Raw genomic sequence first — 22,469 nt, forward strand, 5'->3', positions numbered from 1 at the left:
ATTGATTTCTCCTTAAACGGTGTTGAAAAGCCTGATCTAAGCACTCGTTTGTGGCCTGTAGTTATTTGTCCTGTCTGCATGAAAAAGCAGGACCAGAAAACAAGCCTTTAATTCATTTGTGGTGCTAACACCAGTCACCTGGCAGCCGTTGGTGAAGGCTCAAGTGAGCCCAGCTTGGAGGATATTGGTGGGATTTTTCTGCTCTATGCTGGTTTCCATTAGTGCCATTCATCTCCGTCTGGTCCTCCAACACCTTCCTCTCCGTATTGGAACTAGATGGTCTTTAAGGCCCCTTCCAACCCAAACCATTCTATGATTCTATGATCATACCACCCCACGTGCTGGGGCAGCCGCAATGTAGATGTAGGAGGTTGGAGGACTTGCTGCTTCACCAGGCAACTGCTTTTCCCCAGGACGCGTCATCTCAGGTTGACCTTGCAAGGAAGCCGAGTGGGCAAGGTCCCATCCAGCCTTCCTTTTGCCTTAGGATGAAAATGGTGTCATAGCTAAGCCTGTCCTGGCAAGGAGCGCACTTGGAGTCCCAGGACACAAGTATTTTTGGACCAGAAGAGCTAGGACATTCAAGTGAAGGTCTTACCAGGACCTCCTCTGGAAAACAGATCAACACATGAGCTCAAGTCCCCTCCTGGGATGCAAGAGCAAAGTCTCCCGGCGAAAAAAAAACCAAGATCACCAGCCCAATAGCATCCAGACCTCTCTGCTGCAAAGCAGCTGAGACAGGAAAGCAGAAGTAGCAGCAGAAGCACATCTTCTGCTGGTCCTGCGTATGGACCATTACAGATGGGTACACACCAGCATTAGCACCCTCTGGCAGAGCTCAGTCCTACCCCGAAGCCATGAGAATAGGCAGCTTCTTTGTTGTCTCCTACCAATGCATGGCCGGAGAGACTCTGTTATGGAGGCAGGATAGACTTGGTTGCTGTTCCCAGGTTTGCTTGTCCCCTGTGGCCAGGGACAAGTCGGTGTTGGGGCAGTATGCTGCTCTACAGCCCCTGTTACTCTCAACAAGAGCTGAGTGTGATGGCACATGGGGAAACAAGGCTGCCTCTGATGTGGAGCCCTTCTGGCTTGCAGCGAGGAGCACTGCCAGCGTGATGCTCTGGGCTGATGTGGTTTGGCAGGTCTAAAGAGCTGTGAGAGAAGCTCATCCCAACATGGGGCTGCCGAAAATGCACCAAGACCAGTACGAGACATGGACATAGCAGTCCTGTCCTGGCACAGGGAGGGCATGCTCTACCCTGGTGAGATCCCACTCAGACAGGGCCAAAGCCATTGGTTCAGCCAATCTGATGGTGTGGTACAAGCAGGAAAATGATGCTGCAGTTGCTCATCTGCTAGGGCAGCTTCCCCCATTCTGCTACCATGTCTCCCAGCCAGGGTTCAGCGTGGGACCGCAGCCCACAAGGCACGGGGAGCTGCCGCATCCCTTGAGGCTGAGCCAGTGCTGCAGCAAGGACTTGGCCCTCACTTCTGCTGCAAGTTTGTGTTTCTTCTGCTTCCAGCAGTGGGTCTCTGTTCTGCAGTTTCCCACTGGGTTTAGCACTGCATTTTCTCCCCAGGAGGGTGCTTGCCACTGCATAGCCTTGTTGGTCCCTGTGCACAAGCCATGCAAGCGCCACCATCCTGACCGTGCCGCCATCCCAGCTGTGCCACCTGGAGCTCGGTCCTGGGGACGGCATGCCAAGCTGATAGCAAAGCAGACATCACTGCTGGGCCATCGGGTCCAGGAGGGAGCCTGTGGCTTGGATTATCATTTGTGACCGTGGCATATTTGATTGCAAAAGTGTCCCTTCCTCCTCAGAACGTCCCAGTAGATACTGCATTCAGTTTCATGGGAAGCATCAGCCTCTTGCAGCTGAGCAGCTAGAAGGGCCACGAAAGCCCTTTTCACCCTGCGATGGACAGCCCTAGCCGGATTTGGGGTGTAGCTGCAGAGGGAGGTGCACTCAGCTGCAGAGCAGTGGTGGGAGGTAAGGCTGCTGCAAAGCTGGAGGAGAGCGTCTTCGGGGGCAGCAGGGCTTTACGGGAGGGCGTTTTGTGGTCACATCCAGGCTGAGAGAAGAGGCTCTCCTGCCCTGGAGCTTGCCCTGAGCCAAGCATGTCAGAGCGGGGAAAGTGCCCCCTTTACAACACCTCTGAAGTACGCCGCGGTCTGCTTCCTGGCTATCGTGGAGTGATTGAGTATGAGTCCTTTAGCACTCATCTGTTATCTCTTAATTAAAGTTTCTTGCTAATTATTTTTTCTTGTCAAGAGAGCAAAGCTGCTGACTCCAGGGATTTACCAAAGCAGAGCAAACAAACGTGGGCTCTGCTTGCTGCAATTCTTCATTAATGGGCAAAATTAACTTGGAACGGTCGGTATCTTTGACTACATCGATGACACTTAATTACGCCTGTTTCCTTACAAAGATGTATCTAGTTTTAAATCACTCGTGGAAGAACTGACTCCTTAAGCATGAAATTCCTCCTCCTTGAAGGGAAGGTTTCTGCTGGCAACAAAAGCTGTGCAAAGACAAGCGGCACCGGAGGGAATAGATGTGAGGAGATCGAGAATGGGGTGTGCTTCGGGAAGGCGGTGTCGGGAAACCCTCTCTGGTACCAGAGGCTGTTTCATGTCAAGAAGGGCAGGCCTCAGGGCTGTGAAGCTGCAGATGGGATCAGAGCCACCAGCATCCCTTGGGCATAGTCGGTGATGCTCAAGACAGCCAGCATGGGTGCAGGAGCAGAAGCCACAGGCTTGTGCCACTGCTCTGTGAGACCCAGGCCCAATGGCCAGGAACATCCTCCTCCATGCAGGAAGGATGATGGGAGATGGCCAAGCCACCTCCTCCCCAGGCACTGGCACATGAGACATGGCTGCAAGGAGGCAGGGCAGCCTGGGACAGAGCAGAGCAGAGGCTTTTGCAGTGGTGGCCAGCCAAGGTGGGATTCAGTGCTCTCCTTCCCTCCCACACTGGCCGGGCTCTTTCCCCTCTCCCTCCCCACACCCTGGCGCTCCCTGCTCCTCTCCTCTGGACTTACTCATTTTATTTACCACAGGAAGTTGCAGGGTGCAAGACCTCGCTGGTTTATCTGCTTGGAAAGCTCTCGGCATAGCCCCAGCACTGTGTAAATATTAAATGTATAATTCATGAATACATACGCAGAGAGCTAATTAGCCGCTGAGGTGATTATTCGTGTCTACTTGCTTAGCTCTGGGAGGGATGTACGAAGGCTAATGGGAGTGGTGTGAAGGCCCCTCTGTCTGAAGGCACGTATGTAATTCCCCATCCCACTGCAGAAGCGCTTGTGCTGTCGGGGGAAGTGGGGACATGTCCTTTCTCGCTGCCTCAGTTTCCCCATCTGCAAAAGAGGGGCAGAGCCAGAGGCTGTGCATCCTGCAGAGGAGAAGAGCGCTTGTGTTTGTCCCCAAAAATACTTTGGTGCCTTCCTTTTGCTCTCGCTCTGCTTATGCCAGGCGCAACCCCACAGTGCATTTGGGCAGAGGGATCCAGGGAAAACAGTCTGCCTGCAAATCCCTGTGATGGTGAGGATGGTTTTGGCCCCAGGAGTGCATGCTGGAGGTTGACTCCCCATGGGCCCTGGCACAAAGAGCCTCATTGAGGAGCTGCGGTGAGCACCAGTGCTGGGAATGCAAACTATCTATCTATCTATCTATCTATCTTCTCCATTTCACAGAATCACACAGAATCACAGAATCGTTTTGGTTGGAAAGGACCTTTAAGATCATCAAGTCTAACCGTTAACCCAGCACTGCCAAGTCCACCACTAAACCATGTCCCTAAGCACCACATCTACATGTCTGTTAAATACCTCCAGGGATGGGGATGCAACCACTTCCCTGGGCAGCCTGTTCCAACGCTTGACAACCCTTTCTGTGAAGAAATTTTCCCTGATATCCAATCTAAACCTCCCCTGGCACAACTTGAGGCCATTTCCTCTAGTCCTGTCATCACTTGTTACCTGGGAGAAGAGACCAACACCCACTTCACTACAACCTCCTTTCAGGTAGTTGTAGAGAGCGATAAGGTCTCCCCTCAGCCTCCTTTTCTCCAGACTAAACACCCCCAGTTCCCTCAGCCGCTCCTCACAAGACTTGTGCTCCAGACCCTTCACCAGCTTCGTTGCCCTTCTCCGGACTCTCTCCAGCACCTCAATGTCTTTCTTGTAGTGAGGGACCCAAAACTGCACACAGTATTTGAGGTGCGGCCTCACAGCGACGAGTTTCCTCCACTTGCTGTTCAAAAGACCCCTTAGGCATGTGGACACAGACCTCTGGGGCCGCATCCGTGGCGTGGCTCCATACATGCTGGACAGGGCAGTGCCCAGCGGCACACTTGCCCTGGCAGCTGCCCACGCTGGCAAGGTGGGAGCCTCCGTGGGAACAGGAGAGCAGCCAGTGGAGATGGAGGGTCCCAAGAGGAGTTTTGCTCTTTCACAGCATGGTGCATGCCAGGGCAGCCCTCGGTTTGCAGGATTTCCCTGTGTTGTTGCCCTTGCAGTCCTGATGCAGGTCAAGATTCCTTGAGAAGGAAAATGAGGATGATATTTCTGTTGAGGATCTCCAGCTGAGCCGGGTGGGTTTCGGAAGCATCAAATACATTCCCATGGGCTCTGCATCTCAGTTGCTTCATCTCATCTTCCCTCCATGTCTCTCCGCTGGACCGCTGTTCCATTGGTCCCTATTATGTTGCAGTTGCACAGATCATGCTGTCAAGTTGTCACTCATCATTGCTAGGAAGGCAGCAAAGCAGCCTACAACTCATCAAGCTGCCCCAAGTCCACCACTGGGAGCTGTGTGTGTCTGTCCTGTGGTGGCTCCTGTTCTACCCTCCACTGCGGCTTTGCAGGGCTGTGGGTAAAGCTGTAATTTCTGCCCTCGTTATGCATCACCACGGCGCTCCTCTCCAACTCTGGGACTTTATATCATAAGTCATGCTGTGCCTGGCTGGTGTGCTGTGCTGTGGCAGAGGATGTGGCGCATGGTGGGATTGGATGCTCAGAGGCATGTTGCTGATTGGGGTGCAGCATCACAACCTCTCCATCGTGTGTGCTGTCACCCAACCCAAAAGCACCATACTGTGGAGAAGCAGGATGGTGGAGGGGCAGGGCAACATCTCTAAGCATCACTTCTAGCCAGTGACCACAGCCGTGTTGGTGGGAAGGAATCTTTGGAGGTGTCTAGTCCAGTGTCCCACTCAGAAAAGGACTATCCTCAACAGTAGACTAGACCAGCCATGGCTTTGTCAACAGAGCCCTGACAGCCTCCAAGGACAGAGATCCCCCCTCTCTGTGGGTACCTGTCCCAGCGCTGCACCACTCTCCTGGAGAATAAATTTTCCTCCATGTCCAGCTCAGACCTCCTGAGCTGCAGCCCCTGGCTCTTGGCCCTCGTTCTGCCCGTGCCACCAGTCGATGTCCATCCAGCAGGGCTGACCCTGCAGCACAGGCACCATCTTGGTCATCGATCCCATGTGTTACCAGTGATGTGATGACCAGGAGGGTGGACAAACCTCCCTCCCCTCCCTGCACGAGGGAGCCGTGAGGCTCTGGGTGGGCTGGGGGGAGGTCCTGCCCATACCCAGTCTACAGGAAGTGGAGGCTCCCAATAAAACCTCTGGTCACGCTTGCCCATCCCCATCCTAAAGCAGAACTGGTGTCCAAGTGCAAGACAGGGCTGCTCCAGCGGTGGGGGGGGGAGAGGGCTGTCCGCATAGTGCCCCTTCCCAAAGGGGCTGCCATGCGTTCACATGGCAGTGTGGTTGGGTGGGACTTCTACACCTGGCACAGGGCAGGAGGGATGTGGGGACATGGCTTGGCTCCAGTAAGAGCCTCAGCAAACCCAGCTGGGAGAAACACCTCCTCTGAAGCTGTGCTTTGGGTTTCTCCTTCCTCAGGGGCCTTAAATCATTGCCTTGGAAAGGAACATTGCTTTCAAATACCTGTCTTCCAGGAATGGCTCCCTCAGCCCTTCTGAATGACTGCCAACATGTTTGCACTGTGTTTAAGGACAAATAGGAAATAATTCAAGGTGCCTTTTCCCCTTTCCCAGCTTAGTCCTGCTGCCACCAGCTACAGACAAGCTCTCAGCAACAGTTGTGAGAAGCAGAGCTGGGCAGCCCAGAGCTTTTCCCCGCTCTCAAACCTTTCCTGGGGCTAGGCACCAGGCAAGCAGGAGCCAGGCAAGGCAGGCAGGTCTGTGGGTCCATTGCTGCACTGAGCATTTCTCAACGGAAGGCTGGTGAGTGGTGCAGCATCTCCAGTGTCTCTGCCAAGCAGATCTCCAAGTGTAAGGCCAAGAGAGTCAATGGCCTTTTGTAAGCCATCAGGAAAGGGGAAGAGAAAATATCTTTACCTTATGCATTAGAAGAAATTGGAGAACTTGTCTAAGGTGCTGGGACTCTTACTTTAGCTCTGTTATCTGTATCTGTCTATCCACCCATCTGCCTGGTCATCTGTCCATCCATCTATCCATCTATCCATTTGTCCATCCACCCATCCATTCACATCCACAGCCGTTCAAACAGCCAACCATCCACCCAACACCACTGCCATTCATTGGTCCTTCCATCCCTCCCTCCCTCAACCTGTCCACCTATCTGTCCACCCATCCCTCCATCCACATAAGCAGCCAGCCAGCCAGCTGCTTATATGCTTATCCCTCCATCCTCTTACACATCTCTGCATCCCCATATATGCCTGCCCATCCGTCCGTCCGTCCATCCATCCATCCATCCACTTGCATAGTCATCCATCCTTTCATCTTCATACTCTTCCCTCCATCCCATCTGTGCCCAGACAGCCAGCTGTCCATCTGTCTGCAATCACACGCGTTCATTCATCCGTCCACCCATCCATCTTCTTCCACACTTCTGCCTATCTGCCTGTTTGTCTGGGCCCATTCCATCTACTCCTGCTCACAGAGGTACCTCAGCTTAGATGCTGTCCCCTCTTTCTGCTGGTCAGTATATGCGCTAAGCTTTTTTAAGACACTTGAAACACACTCGCCTGATCAGTGCAGTTTCTCAAAGGTTCCCACCCTTGGCTTAGTGTCTGAGATGATCCTGAGGCATCTCACCAGCATCTTACTCGCTACAACCCAATTTTTCCCCACCTATTCTTAGCACCCCCTTTCCCAGCAGGGATAGCATCCCCAAAGGTGCTGTTTGCCTCTCAGAAGTAGGTGTCCTGACAGACCATCTGCAGGGGGACTCAGACCTACCAGGGAGTCCTCAGGGCCAGCTTCGCCCTGGGGCTGTCTCCTTTGCAGATGGGCTCAGGCTGTGGTCTTTCACACAAAGAATGGCTGGATCATGCCCATGTGGTCTCACCTATCAACGGGACCCAGGAGCTAATGCCTAGAGAGGAAGAAGAGAGCAGGACAAGCACGGGCATGCTTCTCCCGTCCCTCCCCACAATCTGCTGCCTGCAGTCTCCCCGGGCTCACTGGGCAGCTCAGTGTTTTACCGCCCTGGGTGGTGTCTTCTGCTGTGAATTCACTTAATTGCTATTTTCTCCCAAATGTTGACATCCACAGCATCTGATGGACATGGGTTTCTGTAATTTAATCACACTTTATGCGAAGAAGCACTTTCCTTTGCTTGTTTTCATTTGCTGCCCCTGATTTTATTAGGAAAAAGAGCAAGCGGTCCTTCTCTATTTGTCCTCTCCATGTCACTCGTCATTGCTTAGGTGTCCATCATGTCTCTGCTCAGTTGCTCCTTTTACGGATGAAGGGATCGAGCCTGAGCCATCCTTATGCAGGGGCAGTTTCCAGCCTTTGCTATTCCCGTTTCCTTTCTCCGCTCTGTTTTCAGCTGAACTGTACTCCTAACGGCACGGGGACAGATTTGTGCACAGCTTTGAGGGTACAGCGCTTTCCATTTCGTTCTCAATCCCTTTCTGAATAATTCCTAGCGTTGGGTTTGTGTTTTCGGTCACTGCTAAGCTGATGTTTTCAGGGAAGTGAGCGTGATGACTCCAAGATATGTTTCTATGGAGGCTGCAGCTCATTTGGAGCTGTGAGTATGTAAGGGAAGCAAGGCTTCATTTTCCCTGTGTGCATCCCTGTGCATTTATCAACACAGTGTTACTGCCTCGTGGGTCTGTACCATGGTATTCTTCTGTAGTTTGGCTGCCCTGACAGCCTCAGCAGTACTCTGCCTTCTCTCACTGCCTCGACCCCCTTTTCCCTGTGAGTTACGAGAGCGTTGGGCAGCTCTGATCCAGCTCTGACCTCTGTCAAACTTCACCGGTGACGTCTTCTACTGCCACATCTGATGGCTTGTTCTCACCTTTGGTCTCCTGATCTTTAGCTGCTATAAATCCTTGCAAGGACTTTCCTCCTGTGTCAGGGCTGCTCGGTTTCCTTGGGAGGAGGCACTTTGTCAAGCATGTTTTTGAAACCCAGGAGTATTTTGAGAACTGAACCACCCTTGTGTGTGCACAAAGGCTTGATGAAGCCTTGAAAGAACCTCATCCCCTGCTCACCCACCTGTCCTGCTTCACCCCGTGTCATGCACACACACACACGGTTTTATCCTTGCCACACACAGCTCAGCACAGCCAGTGTAGCAACACGGGAAACATTCAATTGCTAAGGATCATTAATGAAAGTCAGCTCGAGCTCCTGTCCAGAAGCCTGAGAAAATTCAATTAGGCAGCTGGTGCCCAATGAGCTGTATTGCCCCACTCGCAAGATGCTAAATCAAACAGCTCAGCAAGGCATCATGTTATTGTAGAGAGAGAAGGAAAGTCAGGCAGGGGGACGAACAGCATAGCACGCACTAAGCAGCTGTCCCGTTCCACAGCACGGCACGGTTAGGTTGCAATCCTCCCACCCGATTTCCTGGGCAGGGAATGCAAGGGAAGCTGCCCCACCTCTGCTAGTAAATAACTTGAGTTTGCTGGTGACAAGTCCTGGGGCTCTGTCACTTACCTGCTGGGAATTTCTGATGTCTGCGTTTGGTTTGCATCCTGCAACAAGCTACGTAGATACAAGAGTGGCAACGACTTGCTGGTGTGAGCGCCTGTCTGTGCTGTGAGGCATTGGGCTGGTGCAGCCCTGACATGTCTCCTCTAAGGTGAAGGTCAGAGGAAAGCATCTTGTGAGATGGAGGTGGTCTGTGAGTCCTGATCCCCTGGTCCTTGCCAGCTGATTCACTCTGATCTAAGTTTAAATCATTATCAGAGCCAGGAGAAGAACTTAGTCTTCCCTGGCCACCAACACAGTGTCAGTCCATGCTCCGGTCCTTTCACTTCTTATGCCATTGATGGTAAGATGCTATTTCCAAGGCAGCCCTGCCCATGGGGCTCCAAGCTCACCTGGTTTTCTCCTCTTCCTCCCCACAGACAGCCACATCCAGTATGAGCGGGTAGGTGCAGATGTGACCATGAAATGTGGCTCCATGGACTGGGACGCAGCTGTGACCTGGACGGCCAATGGCACCGACATCGATGAGTCCCACCTGAACGGGTCCTACCTGATCCTGAAGAATGTCGACCTGACACAGAGCGGCCAGTACTCCTGCTACGAGGGCTCCTCCTGGCACCTCAAATACCAGACCTACCTGAGGGTGGGAAGTGAGTACCCTGATGTGTGACAGTGGGTGGGACAAAGCCATGCTCTATGCTACCATATTGACCCCTCACAGCCCCCTCCTACCATGCCAACCCCTGTACTGTCCATATATATGGTTGACTGCTGCGTCCCACCATACGAGCTCCCCACAGTGTACTAATCCCAGCAGCACAATGCTGGAATCAGCCCTTCCTGCCTCAAAATTTGCATCAAAGCCACTAGATGAAATGATGCCCCAGGAATAATTTGGGAAGGGATATTTTTTTTCCATCCAGCCCAGTGCCACGACCACCATCTCTGCAGGTGGAAAGAGTTGGGGCTGAGCTGTCAGAGAGGATTGCAGCTCAGAAGGAGAAGTCCTGGCTGGGGTTACTGCAACATGGTTGTTTCAGAGGAGCAGCCAAAAGGTGGTGGCAGTTGCTGTGTGCTCGCAGAGCCCCTGTGTACAGGTGTGTTGGAGGGCAGCTGCACGTTTCCCAGGATTTCGCATACCTTAGGCTCGAGATGCGTTGATTCACAGGTCTCGGTGCGGGAGATAAGAGTTGTGCTATATTTCACACAATGCTGAGAGCTGATAGCAGCTGTGTGTTTGGTGGGCTGATGTGTTTGTACAGCTGATAGCAACAGTGTGTTTCGCAGCACGGCGTCTGCAATTGGCAGCGGTGGGTGTTTGGGAGCACCAGCCAATGTAGCTGGCTGTGGGATGGTAACTGCTGCAGAGGATGCTGTGAGGCACCAGCTGGGAGCCCCACCAGCTGGGTATGCATCATGTGGGTGGCTGTACGTTCCCGGGTTTGGAAGACACAGCAGAGCCTTTCACTGCTCCTTGTCTCACCTTCCGCACCTTGCATCAGAGTCAGCGTGGTGTTTCCATCCTAGACTGTGATCCAGGGATAGAGGGTCACAGGAGGACCAGCCATGGCCTGCGTGAGCCCTGCAAATCAGGCAGGAGGGGCTCACTGCATCTGTCGGTCAGACTGAAGAAATCCGAATTTCAGGGATGCTGCATGGTGTCCAACTCATGGTTTAGGGTCTGCTGGGAGGGATCGTGGCATGTGGGCCAAGGGGAAGGGGTGCTGGACGAAGCTGAAAGGCAATGTGAGAAGCAGGCGAGGGGGGAGCAGTCAGCACAGGGTGGGGGGTACAGCAGTGTAGGTGTCAGGGCTGGGAGCACAGCAGACAAAAAGGCAGGGGCAGATGAGTCAGGGGCCTCTCAGCCGTGCTGTCGGGGTGAGGAGGTGTTCACAGGTTGTTTGGGGGCAGGAAAGGCAGAAGCTGGGTGCAGAGCAGGCAGCAGCAGGAGGAGGCTGTGCAAGCTCCTCTGCTTGGCATGTGCTCACCAGACCCCTTCTGGGGAGAGGTCCCAGGCTGTGCCAGTGCACAGGGGGCTGCAGCCTAGGTCTGGAGGAAACAAGGGGACCGGGGAGGGGGCTGCAGCCTCCAGCCGTCTCCTCTGCAGCTGTGGCATCACCGTGACTTTGCAATGGCTCTTCCATCTGCTAAGCACCTCGCTAATAGTAATCCCTGTCAATCCGCTCAGGGACCCGTGGGAATAGCTCAGCGTTAGAGCCTAAATCCTGCTGTTTCCTATTACCACGTGTTCCCGTTTAGCTGGCAGCTCACAGCCCCCCTGAGCACCAGGCAGCTGAGGAACCCGGTCGGATGCTGCAGGGGCCACCAGCCCCGGGAGAGAGGGCGACAAGTAAATAAGTGAGTGCCCAGTGTTAATGCAATTAAGTATGCAAGGAGCTAATCAGGTGAGGCGCTTTTAGTGGTAATTAATTTAATTGCCTGGATTTTAATTTAATGTTCTCTGCAAGGTTTCTTTTCCCAGCACTGCCACCCTCAGCCCCTGCCTGCACCCCCCCAACTTTCCTGCCTCTGCAGGGCATGACTGACTGCTTGGAGGTGCGCAGGCTGCTGCGGAGGAGCGGATTTGGGAGCATCCCAGGAGGGTACAGAGATGGGGTCGGAGATGGGGATGGAGATGGAGATGGGCAGCTCACGGGAGGTTTGCAGCACGGCGCTGTGGTACCATCCCTGCTGCAGCTAAGCACACTGGGAGCCCAAACCTGGGATTTGAGGGATCTTGGATTCGTTTCGTTTCAATTGCATGGGAAGTTAAATGAAAACAGGCCTGTGCCTGCGCTTTCCCCTCTTACTGGGGCAACAAGAAAGATGACGGCAGCGGGAGCGAGGGGCTGGGGGGCCACACGCGAAGTGCTGGGGTTGTCATTAAATAAATGACGGTACCTGGAGTGTGCCCCCCAGCCGAGGTACGGGTGCTCCTGGGTGGACAGTGCTGCAGGAAGGGTGTGGGGAGGGAGTGGAGAAGCTGTGAGGACCGGGGAAGGGTGTAAATTAGCAAAGCGAGCTCCATCGTGGGGGTCAGCGAGCGCAGGGATAAAGGGAGACCTGCCAGGAGTCAAGCTGAGCGAGACCTTGCAGAGGAAATGAAAAGGGGGGTTAGCCGTTTACGTACGGAGCGAACGAGGAGAGAAGAGCGGAGCTGGCTGTGCAGCCAGGTTTCAGAGGAGATTAAAGGTAAGCTCAGCAGAGGCCGGTACCGAATGAACCCCGCCGGGTCTGAGCGGCGATGCTGAGAGCGAGGGCAGCGCAGGCTCGGGGAAAGGAGGGAGGGTAAAACCTGGAGACGATCCTCCACCATGTGGGCATCTTCAAAGAAAATGATCTATTAAAGGTTTGGGGAGCATCTCATCCCCAGGTGAGGACATCTCCTGTTCATTAGCAGGGCTCGTTAGCAGCTGAGAGGTCACTGGTGGTACCTGGTGCTGTGGGGCAAGGCGATGTGTCTCCTGTGCTTGAGAGAAGGAAAAATCCCAATCAGACATCCTGACCCCACAGCACAGCAGGGTGGTGGGGCACGCTTGGAAGAGGGAGCAATTAAAGATGTGGAGACAAATGGAAAATGGGAGAAAAATATAAGGGGGACTTGCCAGGGATATATCACACCAGATTAACCTGATTTCTCTCTTTGATAGGGGAACTGATTTCCTAAGCCCAGAAATGTGGTCGATATAATCTGTCTTGACTTCAGTGAAGTATTTGCTATGATGCCACATGGGAAATTATGAGTTAAACCAGAGAAAATGTGGATTAGAACGCGAGTTGGAACATGGCTTAGGAAATGGCTAAAGGGGATCAGACTGTGCTGAAAGGGGAGCTGCTGGGAGGGATGGAGGAGCTTCGGCATCGGCCTTCAGACCACTCTCAGTGGTGTTTCCCGTAATGGCTGTGGCCCAGAAGGAGCAGGGAGCTCCGGTGGGACACGGCAGTGGCTGCAGGAGGACTCCAGGATTTCTGGAGTGGGGATTTCATGCTGGAGGGGCCAGGATGCTGCATAAATAAGCATAAAGAATGTGTCTCATCAATGTGCTTCATCGGGCAATCAGGAGGACGTGGATAGCTCAGCTGGTTCTTGGCGGGGGGGGTTTGACACCCAGGTCCACATCATGGGTAGCATGTCCAGGAGCCTAGCAGCACCCAGCGGAGCGCACATGAGCGGGGGTAACTGGGCTGTCTTGTCCCCTGCAGAGATGGGGACACTGGTGCACATGCAGTGGGGACAGTGTGCATCCAGGGATGGGGTGACCAGGGATGGAGGGTCCATCTTGGAGAGGAGGAAGGGCCCACAGGCTTGTGTTTCCCTAAGGGTCCCAGATCACCCATCTCCGGGATGTGAAGCACAAACCAGCCCAGAAGAAGGTGGCACTTCTCCAGGGCAGCTTCTTCCAGGAGACTTTGAGCAGCGACGTGTTGCTCTGCCTCCTTTTTTTCTGGCAGCTGAGCAGGGGGTGAAGCACAGGAGAGCAACCAGGATGCTCCGTGTTTATCTCCAATGGATCACCTGCCCTGCAGCCTGGAGAGCAGTGGATGCCCGAGCGTGGCCAGAAGCAGCAAGCAATGGGGCTGGGGGCTTTTGCACACCAGGTATCCCTGGAATGAGGCTGGGGCTGGTCACTGGGAGCAGGCGGGAGGGAGGGGAAGGCTCTGGGTACCAGGAGCACAGCGCTGGGCTCCCAACTGCCCCCATGAGCCACAGCTCTGCGTTTGGAAACGCGCGGCCAGAGGTCCCGGGGATGGATATAACAAAGACGTTGGGAAATAATGTGCTCTTGAGGTTTGGCACACAGCTCTGTGCATTACAGAATGTTATAAAAATACTGCTAATGGGCCAGAGAGGAGTGGAAACGCGCGGCGGAAAGGCTGCCAGAAGCCGGAGAGCGCACATGGGAGCGGGGAGGCCTTGTGTGCAAGGAGGGGAGGGAGGGAAGCAGCCAGGGCGGGCGTCTGTCCTTCTGCTCCCATCTCTCCATCCCTTTCTAACCTGCTTATCTTCATCCTGACCTGCTGGCTCTGCCTGTTTGCCCCTCTTCCGCCCTTCTGCCCTGCTTTGGGGATGCCCAAGCGCTGCTGCCTGTGCTGCTGACCCCCATCACTCTGCCTGCTGCCTAACGGGGCTGCTGCCCGGTGGGCTGGGGTGGAGGCAGGGATGGGATCTGCGTGGGAGAGAAAACACAGAAAAATCCCCTCTAGCAGCAGGTACGCAGGTCAGGATGCAGGCAGTGGAGTTGCCCTGCGCGTTGCAGTGGTGGCAGGGGCGCTCGTAGCCAGGTGCCAGCCCCAGCCCTGCCCCGTGGGCATCGCTGCTTCCCGGGCGATGGTGGGAAAGGGGCTGGCAGAGGGCAAGCAGCTCTGCGTTGGCCTCCTCCCTCCGCGTCTGTCACTGCAGCGGCTGGCGAGAGAAAGGGGAAAAAACATGCGGTTTGACAGAAAACAACATGGAAAAACAACCAAATTAACAGAAAAACAAACAAAGCAAAAGCAGAGCGGGGTGGGGGGGCGGGGGGGGGAGAAGGGGCAAAGCAACAGGAACCACATGTGAGCAGGGAGGCCGGGAGAGCCCGAGTGTGTTCTCTGGCCTGATTAGCAAACGATCAAACATCAGCCACTAATAAATAATCAGAGCCTCCCTTTTCTCTGCCTTAGAAGTCCCTTTCTTCCCAGCTGGGCTCCAGCTGCAACCGGAGGGTTGGACTGTAGTTTGCATCTTTTTTTTCGATGTTTTTATAACTTTTTGTCTTTTTCACCCATCCAAAATAAAGAAGAAACAAAAAAGGTAACAACCTCTCCATGTAAGACATGCACATCCATCTCCCCAGGAGAGGGACGGAGCATCAGGGCAGGTGTGAGCATCTCATGAAGGGCATGGCCTAAACAGCAGAGGGAGGCAGTGCCAGTGACTGGTGTCTGCCCGCCTGCCTCTGTAGGTTGATTTGATGGGAAGAACTGCAGGAGGGCACTGCCGACATGCCAGCTTGGGAAAACAGATGTTTGGCTGGCTCCAGCAGCGAGGATGCCTCTGCCTGGGAGCAGGGTACCACTGCTCCGGCCAGTGCTCCTGCCGCTGGCACGGATGCTGATGGAGAAGCACGGGCTCAGGGTCAGCGCGTGCAGATATTTCCCTGCTCGTGTCCAGCAATCTGTGATGCAGGGCTTGGTTTTTTTTGTTTTTTTTTTTGTAAAAGCCCTTTTGATGGATTTTTCCCCTATGAACTTATCCAATCCCTTCCCGCGGCCGTGTAAACTGAGGCTATTTCGAGAGCAGCAAGTTAAACATGACTGCGACCGTTCCCTGGCACCAGGGCCAGCTGGCAGGGAGCAGCGCCCGCCCCTGCGATTCATCCCTCTCGCCCTCCAAATGTCCTCCTGCCCCTCGGGGACGGCCCCGTGCAAGGTCAGCCCCAAGGCTGTGCCCAGGCAGTGAGTGGGGCAGGACTACATTAACCTAGACCAAACCTATGGCAGGGATGGAGCTAATAAATTTAAGCATGTGGCTGATGATGTTCCAGCATCAGGAGATGGACCCCAAAGCTGTTGGGTTTATTGCTTTGGATGTGGTTGATTTTTCCCCACATGCCCACGGTGCTGGGGGCTGCGTAGGTGCAATGGCTCTGGGGTGCTTCACGGCCAAGCATCACCCCCCCCAGTTCCTGAAAGCTGTGGGAAGGGACCATTGCAGACAGGGTCAACCAGAATGGGAGAGTGCCCCGTCCATCGAAATTCGGCTTTGTTTCACGAGGCACGCATGCTCTCCAGTCGCCGCCTCTCTGCGCCGAGCAGCTCATGGCTGAGAAAACTCAACAAACTTCACTACCTGTGCCCAGATTTCAGGTCTTGGCCCGGCTGGGACCTGGAAAGGCACGCTGGGTGACCATATGCAAATTGCCATCCCTGCTTTTTTAAGGAGAAGGCAAAAAAAAAAAAAACCCACCCCAAAAAGCCCACCGCGCTCCCAAACACAATTAGTCCTGATCGAATTAGAAGGCGGGCTGGAAAAACAAACACGTTTGCAGGCAGCGGGCAACCTTTCCGCCCCGTGTGTCAGGACGCACGCTGCCGTGCCGCGGCGGGGAGGGACCGGCGAAGTGGTGCCTGTGGCCCCGCGTGCGCCCGCACGCTCGCACCCGCACGTGCACACACCCGCGCCCCGCCGTGTCCCTCCCGCCCTTCCCCTCGCCGGGCTGGGCAGCCTGCCCAGCTGCAGCATAGCAGAGTGATGCTTCTTTGGCTCGCTACGTAAAATATGATAATCTGGGGCAGCCGGTGTCAGAAACAATAAAAATATCCCCTCTTCCATCCCTGCGGGCCCCCCCCCTTTGCTGGCGGCAGCGGGGAGCGCGCGGCAGCGGGGCGAGCGGAGCGGCACGTGGCATTTATTAGGTGCCGCAGCGCAGGATTGCAGCGCCAGCGGCTCTGCCCTGGCCTCCCCGATTCTGTGGCCTGCAGAGCCCCTGCCTGAGGGAAGAGCATGCCCAGGAGGCGGCCAACGCGTGCGGGGTTCCGCATCCCGTGGTGCGTCCCCACTGGTACCTGAAGGGATGTGGCCCCACGCTTGACCCTGGCGACTGATGAGCTCGTGCCAGGTTGGGTGGTATGGAGAGCTCATAGCTTCGACCTTCGCCAGAGTCACGGCAGGGGCATCACATGGCATGAGGGCACTGAGAAGTGGAGACTGTCACCCCCTTGCCAGCCCACTCCTCAGGGCAAAGATGGGGGAGCCTTGGGGTTGCCGATGACCAGCCAGAGCCAGGGATGGAGTGTCCATCAGAGAGAGGGTGCTCCCAGGTGCAAAGACCTCCTTGGTGAGCACCTGGCAGGGTCCCAAGCTTTAGATCTAGGTGTGAAACAAGCCCAAAGGCTCCCTGTACATCCCGTCCTGCAGCAGCGTTGGGGATGAGCTCATGGGATGCGATGGGCGAGTGACCTGGCTCTGCCCCCTGCCCCGTCCCAGCAGCTGCCGGGCTGGAGAAGAGGGAAAAAGGGCTTTGGGGCTTGGCAGCTTGACTGGGAAACCCTCCCCATCTTCACCTAGCACGAATGCCAAAGGCTGCGTGCAGCACCAGCATCCAGTGTCCCAGGCGGGTGGCAGCACAGCCTGGTCATGCTCTCCTGAGGTTTGTTTATCCTCCCTACCATGACAAAACCAGCCCGGTAATTAAAGAAGCCCAAGTCCAGTCTAAACAGCTTCCCACAACCCCAGGTTCCCTGTGCCAGGAATTAGGGATGCCTGGGGCTGGGAGGACAAAGCCGCCTTGGCCGCAGGCTGGGACAGTGCATGCCAGGGGAGGAGGGGAAACAGAGGGGACACGCTGGTGGCACGGCGCTCTGTTTGCACTGGCCTCTGCGCCAGGAAGGATTTCGTCTCGGCTGCTCCTAAGTGCCCCTTGTCAAAATATTTGGTGCAAGCTTCCTGCGGCTGGCCGGCGGTGGGTCCTCGGCTTTGAGGGTGCTGGGAGGGGATGTGGCTACCTCCTGTCACTGCAGGCACCGGGCAAAGAGTAAAGGTGTGGATGCTCCGCGTGTGGGTGCTGCCTTTCCCTCTCCACCCACAGCTCCACGCGGCTGTGACACTTAAGAAAAAAATCACGGTCTGCTTTCCAGATGATGGTGGAAAAAGAAACTGCACCGCTGTCAGCAGCATGGGGTACATGTCACCAGCCACATGTGCCTGTGTCTGCAGGGACCCAGGCCAGGTTGTCTCCCCAGAGATGAGAAGACTCTGTGGTGGGGACCTTCTGTAGCCCCATCTTGCCACCTGGAAGGAGAGGCGATGGCAGGCAGCAACAAATCCTTGTCTTTTCCCAGCTCCCAGTGCTTCTCCATCCCTCTCCAAAATCACTGGCCGGGAGCTGCAGCAGGGCCTGGGCAGGCAGTAAGGTCCCAGCCGAGGGCTCAGCAGGGTGAGGGCAGGATCCAGTGTACTTCAGTGTGAAAGACATTGTCATTAGCTATGGTTTCCCGAGCCGGTGTGTATGCTGTAAATAATTCAGCAGAGTAAATGTGTGCTAACAGCAGGTCAGGGCGGGGAGGAGAGGCGAGGGAGGAGAGTCTTGGGGCTGGAAAGCAGGGAAGGGCACTGGGAATAAAATGAGATTATTTTCCTCCTGTTACCGGGACGGGGTGGTGTCTCCCCCCCAGAAAAGGAGTCAGAGGGTTCCCATGCCCAATGGAACCCTTCTCTCCCCAGTCCCCTTCCAAGCTGTCAGCATCGGTACCAGAGGCAACTGCAGGACAACTTCCAGTTGCTCTTGCTCCAAGCACTTTAATGCTGTTTAAACAATTACGCAGTTGATAAATTTTGACAAGAAGAGATAGAAATAGCCTGGGAGAACCACGCAGTAGAAATGCTCTAAACAGATGTCCCTTTTTTCCCCCTCCTCTGCTCCCTGAGGGTCTTTATCTTTTGCTGCCAACTAAACAAGACAGTGTTTGCATGAGTTGGGATGGTGGGGAGGGGGAGCAAAATGCCTTATTAAAATGGTTTATGATACCATCCCTAGGGTGATGGCTGCTTGTTTTCTCTCCAGGATGGTCTTCTCTGCGCTGACAGGAGATGTGCACGGCCTGCTGAGTGCAGATATGGCTAAGGGCAGGCCATTCGTCCCTCTGCCCGCCAGCTAGCCGGGCAGTAGGCTGGGCAGCCTGACTGCCAGTGGTGCAGAGGAGGGAGAGGGGCACGGGATGTTTGCCGAAAGCAAGTGAGCGGTGACAGCCTGCTGTGCCGAGCAGCACGGGGAAATTCGGTGTCGCTCTGGGAATGTGAAGAGCCGGAGCCCAGCAGCGCCTGCACAGACCCTCGTGCATCAGGGATCAGTGGTGGCTCCGCGCTGCTGCAGTGTGCCCCAACTGAGAGATGTGGAGGAGAGAGCGACCGTGGAACCGGGGCTGGACCAGAGTCAGGTCCACAGGGGAAGCTTGGTGTCCTGCGTGGCTGAGCTCAGATGTGTAGGGAGAGGATGTGGATGCTGCTGTCCATCTCTGGAGGCCAGGAGATCACTTGGTGCCAGGAAACCACAGGGAGGTTAGGAGCCGGAGCTGAGACCTTGGTGCTGTGTTTTTGCTCACGTTGGGCAGCCTTGTTCTGAGTGCTCCCAACCCCAGATGTTTTTCCTTGCCACAGCCTCATAAGTGTGTGTGGCTTCGTGCTGAGCACACCCCAACGCAGTGCACGTTCCACGAGGAGCAGCCTTGCACGGCGTGGGTTGTCGCGTGTCGCAGGTGCACGTGCCCTACCCTCTCAGTCACAGAAGAAAGCAGAGGGCTGAGGGCAGCTCTCTGCCTTTCGGCCGCTCTTTGGACGCTGTGCAACCTGAGTTGGTCTGAGCCAGTGCCTAGAGCCCGAAGCGTCTGGTGCTGCACGGGCATTTGTCTGAGCACAGAGCGGAGGGTGCTGGGTGGCAAGGGTCCTGTGCAGGCGTGTCTGTGTGGGCACTGGTGCTCCGCAGCACAGCGACCTGCCTATGCATACCTGCGCATCGCTGCCCACTTGCTGCAGCATCCCAACGTGTACAGCGTTGCACGGCCCGGCAGGCAGCTCTGTTGCTTGAAAGACAGTGTGTAACAGGTTTGAGCGTGCCTTTGCAAAGAGGGGACCCTGGTGTGGAGGGTCTCTGGCTGTTGTAGGCGCGTTTCTGGCTCCTGGTTGCTTTCTTAACACTCAGTCCTCCAGTGCTGGATTCATCTCCGCTCTCTGCATTTGGACCTAAGCCACTTCCCCTTCCCTCTGTGCATGACTCCCCTGAGTCACCAGACAGGTACAGCCACGCTCTGCAAATGCTCTTTGGCCTCATCAGCTTCTTCCTCGTCTTCCTCCCTTGCCCCCACTGAAACCCAGGGACCCAGATTTCAGTGCTGCACTGGTGACACAGGGCAGCCCCTACCACCTCCCATTCCCCTCCCTGACGGAGAGAAGAGCCCCAGCTCTGTGGGGAGCAGAGGGGTCAGAACCTCAATGAAAAGGCAGAAGGGGAAACTGAGGCACAGTCTGGGGAGGGATTTCCCAAAGCCACACAGTTGTGCTTAGAAACCAGACTGGTGATTCAGTGTGCTCCTCACCCTACCTGGCTTCCCAACTGGGGTGTGCTGGGTTGGGCCCTCCTACCCCAGGGCTCCCACCCGACGCAGCCCACCCCGGAGAAGCAGCACGCTCTGGTCACACAGGACTCGATGCCTCTGCATCGTGTGGTGGAGCAGGACAGCTCACAGGCAGCCAGCCCAGAGGCATCACCTGTGGGCAACATCCACACATGCTCCCCTTTGTGCCACAGCCTCCATCATCAAGCCCTTCCTCCCGTCCCTCCTCCTCCTCCCACTGCCTGGCCAAGTGAGACAGAGCTGGCTTAGCATAGCTGGCCAGTGTGTGAGTTTATTCTACTTCCCTTCTGCTGTCTGCAGCAGCTCGTGGTCTGCAGCAGGGAGACAGAGCTGTGAAGCTTAGTGGGGGGGCAATTCCTCTACCTACAACTGACCTGCAGCATTGGGCATAAGTGGTGAAATAAGTTCCAAAATCAGATCCCTGAACTCCTCCTGGAGAAGAGACCATGGAGGGAGGTTGCTGGTCCTGTGGCCATCTGTGCAGTTCACATGAATGCAAAGCAGGTGCTTGGGGACTGTGCAAGAACACCAGGCTGCTCCTTGCTGCAAGTGCCAGTGGTGACAAGTGGCTTTTGCAAACCAGGCTTGCCTTGGTGGAGCAGTATAAGCACGTCAGCAATGCTCCAATTGCCTCTGGGGGCTCAGGAGGAGAAACACCACTCACTTTTTTATCTGCCGAGGCAGTGTTCATGGATGCAGATTTTGCCATAGCGGTGCAGCGTTGCATTAGCGGTGGTGCGGGGGCTGCTGTGTCAGGCTGCAGAGGATGCTGAGGGTTTTGTTCGGAAGTGAAAAAAGAGTGGTGGGCTTTTTCATGGGCATTGGAAAGCTCACAAAGCTCACAAAGTCAGTGCAGGCATCGTTTTGCTGCATTCCCTTCCCTTGCTTCCCCGTCTCCTGGTGACTGGTGGATCGGAGCAAGCCTCGGGGATGATGCTCACTTGGGGTGAGCTCACTGCCGGGGCTGGTGGCAGTGTGAGGTCTGTGCTTCCATGCACCTCCAGGGCTTAGTTATGACTAAAACCAGCAAAATTGCAGAGCGCACATAAGATACCTCCTGCAGGAGGGTGCCAGCATGGAGACAGCGCAAACTGTGAGTTTGTATTGGGACAGGCTGGCCAAAAACACCATCCTGGGGCTTTAGGAGCCAAGACTGAGCCAGCTCTGCCAAATGCTGTGTGTGTCTGATGAGGAGGCAATTTTAACCTTTTTACAGATCAGTCCTGGGACGTTGTGGAAGGAGCAACTTGAGAAGGACTTTGGAAAACTAGCAAAAGTGCAGAAGGATGCAAAGGGAGTAGGAGGGACTGCTGTAAGGACAAAGACTTAAAATAGTGTGTTCAGTGACTTCAAAAGGAGCTGGAAAGATGCCCTGACTCCCGTTGGTAATTACCTCCAAGCAGAGAAGATACTGGGTACTAAACCAGCAAGCAAAGCCATAACTAGAGCCAATGGCTGGAAGCTGAGCGCAGCCACGTTCAAATTAGAAATGAGGCTCGTATTTTTAATAGAAAAAATGATTAAGCATTGGAACAAACTGCCAAAAGCAGCGGTGGCTCCTCTGTCGCTTGTTATCTGCAGAGCAAGGCTGGCTGCCTCGCTGAAAGATGATTCAGTCAAACACGAATTATTGGGCTCAACAGAGGAACGGAGGGACGTAATGGCCTGTGCAACCCGGGAGGTCAGGTGAGATGAACTAATTTTCTTCTGTGGCCTTCGAGTCGGTGAGTTAAGGGAGGTGCATATCCCTGTCTTGCAGGTTTAGCTTCGCGATGGCTGTTTCTTTCATCAGATAATGTGACTCGGGTGTTCGGTGGTGCGAAGCAGGGCTGCGGGGACTAACCTGCAGCACAGCAGGCTGTGGGGCTTTCAGAGGATGCTGCATGGGACAAGCAGGGACTGCTTAGGTTGAGGCCGAGACCATGCACCTCGTCCCCTGCGTTTTCTGAGATACCTGGTGCTCATACCTGGCCTGAAAGACAGCAGGAGAGTGGAGCTTGTAAGGAGAAAAATGAGGGAGGTGGGGAAGGGCAGAGCTGCCCTCTCTGGGTCTAAACTGAGTTAGTCCAACCCTGTGCAGGGATGCTGTGGGACAGTGATGGAATGGGGACACGATGGTGGTTTTCCAGATGTCTCAGCCAGCCGTGCTCTGTGCAGTGCTGAGCTGCTCTGGCCAGCGCAGGGAGGTTGAGCAAGGCTCTGGGGGCAGCTGTGAACAAGCTCCCTGGAGCAAGGTGCCTGGGAAGGGGAGGATCGGCATCAGTCCTGCAGAGCTCAGGAGGAGCACATCTCCTCACCCTGCTCAATCCCAGCTCCCTGATGCCTCGCCTTTGTGTGCACCCTGCTCCCGGTGAGGAGGAGCTGAGCAGTGGCTCAGCACTGGGATGTCTGCAAGGCACAGGGATGCCCC

General features: G+C 55.1%; 1 protein-coding gene across 3 annotated transcripts in view; it reads left to right on the forward strand.

Moving 5' to 3' along the window:
• CNTFR (ciliary neurotrophic factor receptor) overlaps window positions 1-22,469 on the forward strand; it is a 215,123-nt gene that overhangs the window by 144,469 nt on the left and 48,185 nt on the right. For all 3 annotated transcript variants that reach the window (XM_068423190.1, XM_068423189.1, XM_068423188.1), the window contains one exon: window positions 9,373-9,603. In XM_068423190.1, the coding sequence (XP_068279291.1) occupies window positions 9,373-9,603 (231 nt within the window). The remainder of the gene's footprint in view (window positions 1-9,372; window positions 9,604-22,469) is intronic.

Source organism: Nyctibius grandis, chromosome Z, assembly GCF_013368605.1.
Source record: "Nyctibius grandis isolate bNycGra1 chromosome Z, bNycGra1.pri, whole genome shotgun sequence".
Taxonomy (NCBI): Eukaryota; Metazoa; Chordata; class Aves; order Nyctibiiformes; family Nyctibiidae; genus Nyctibius; species Nyctibius grandis.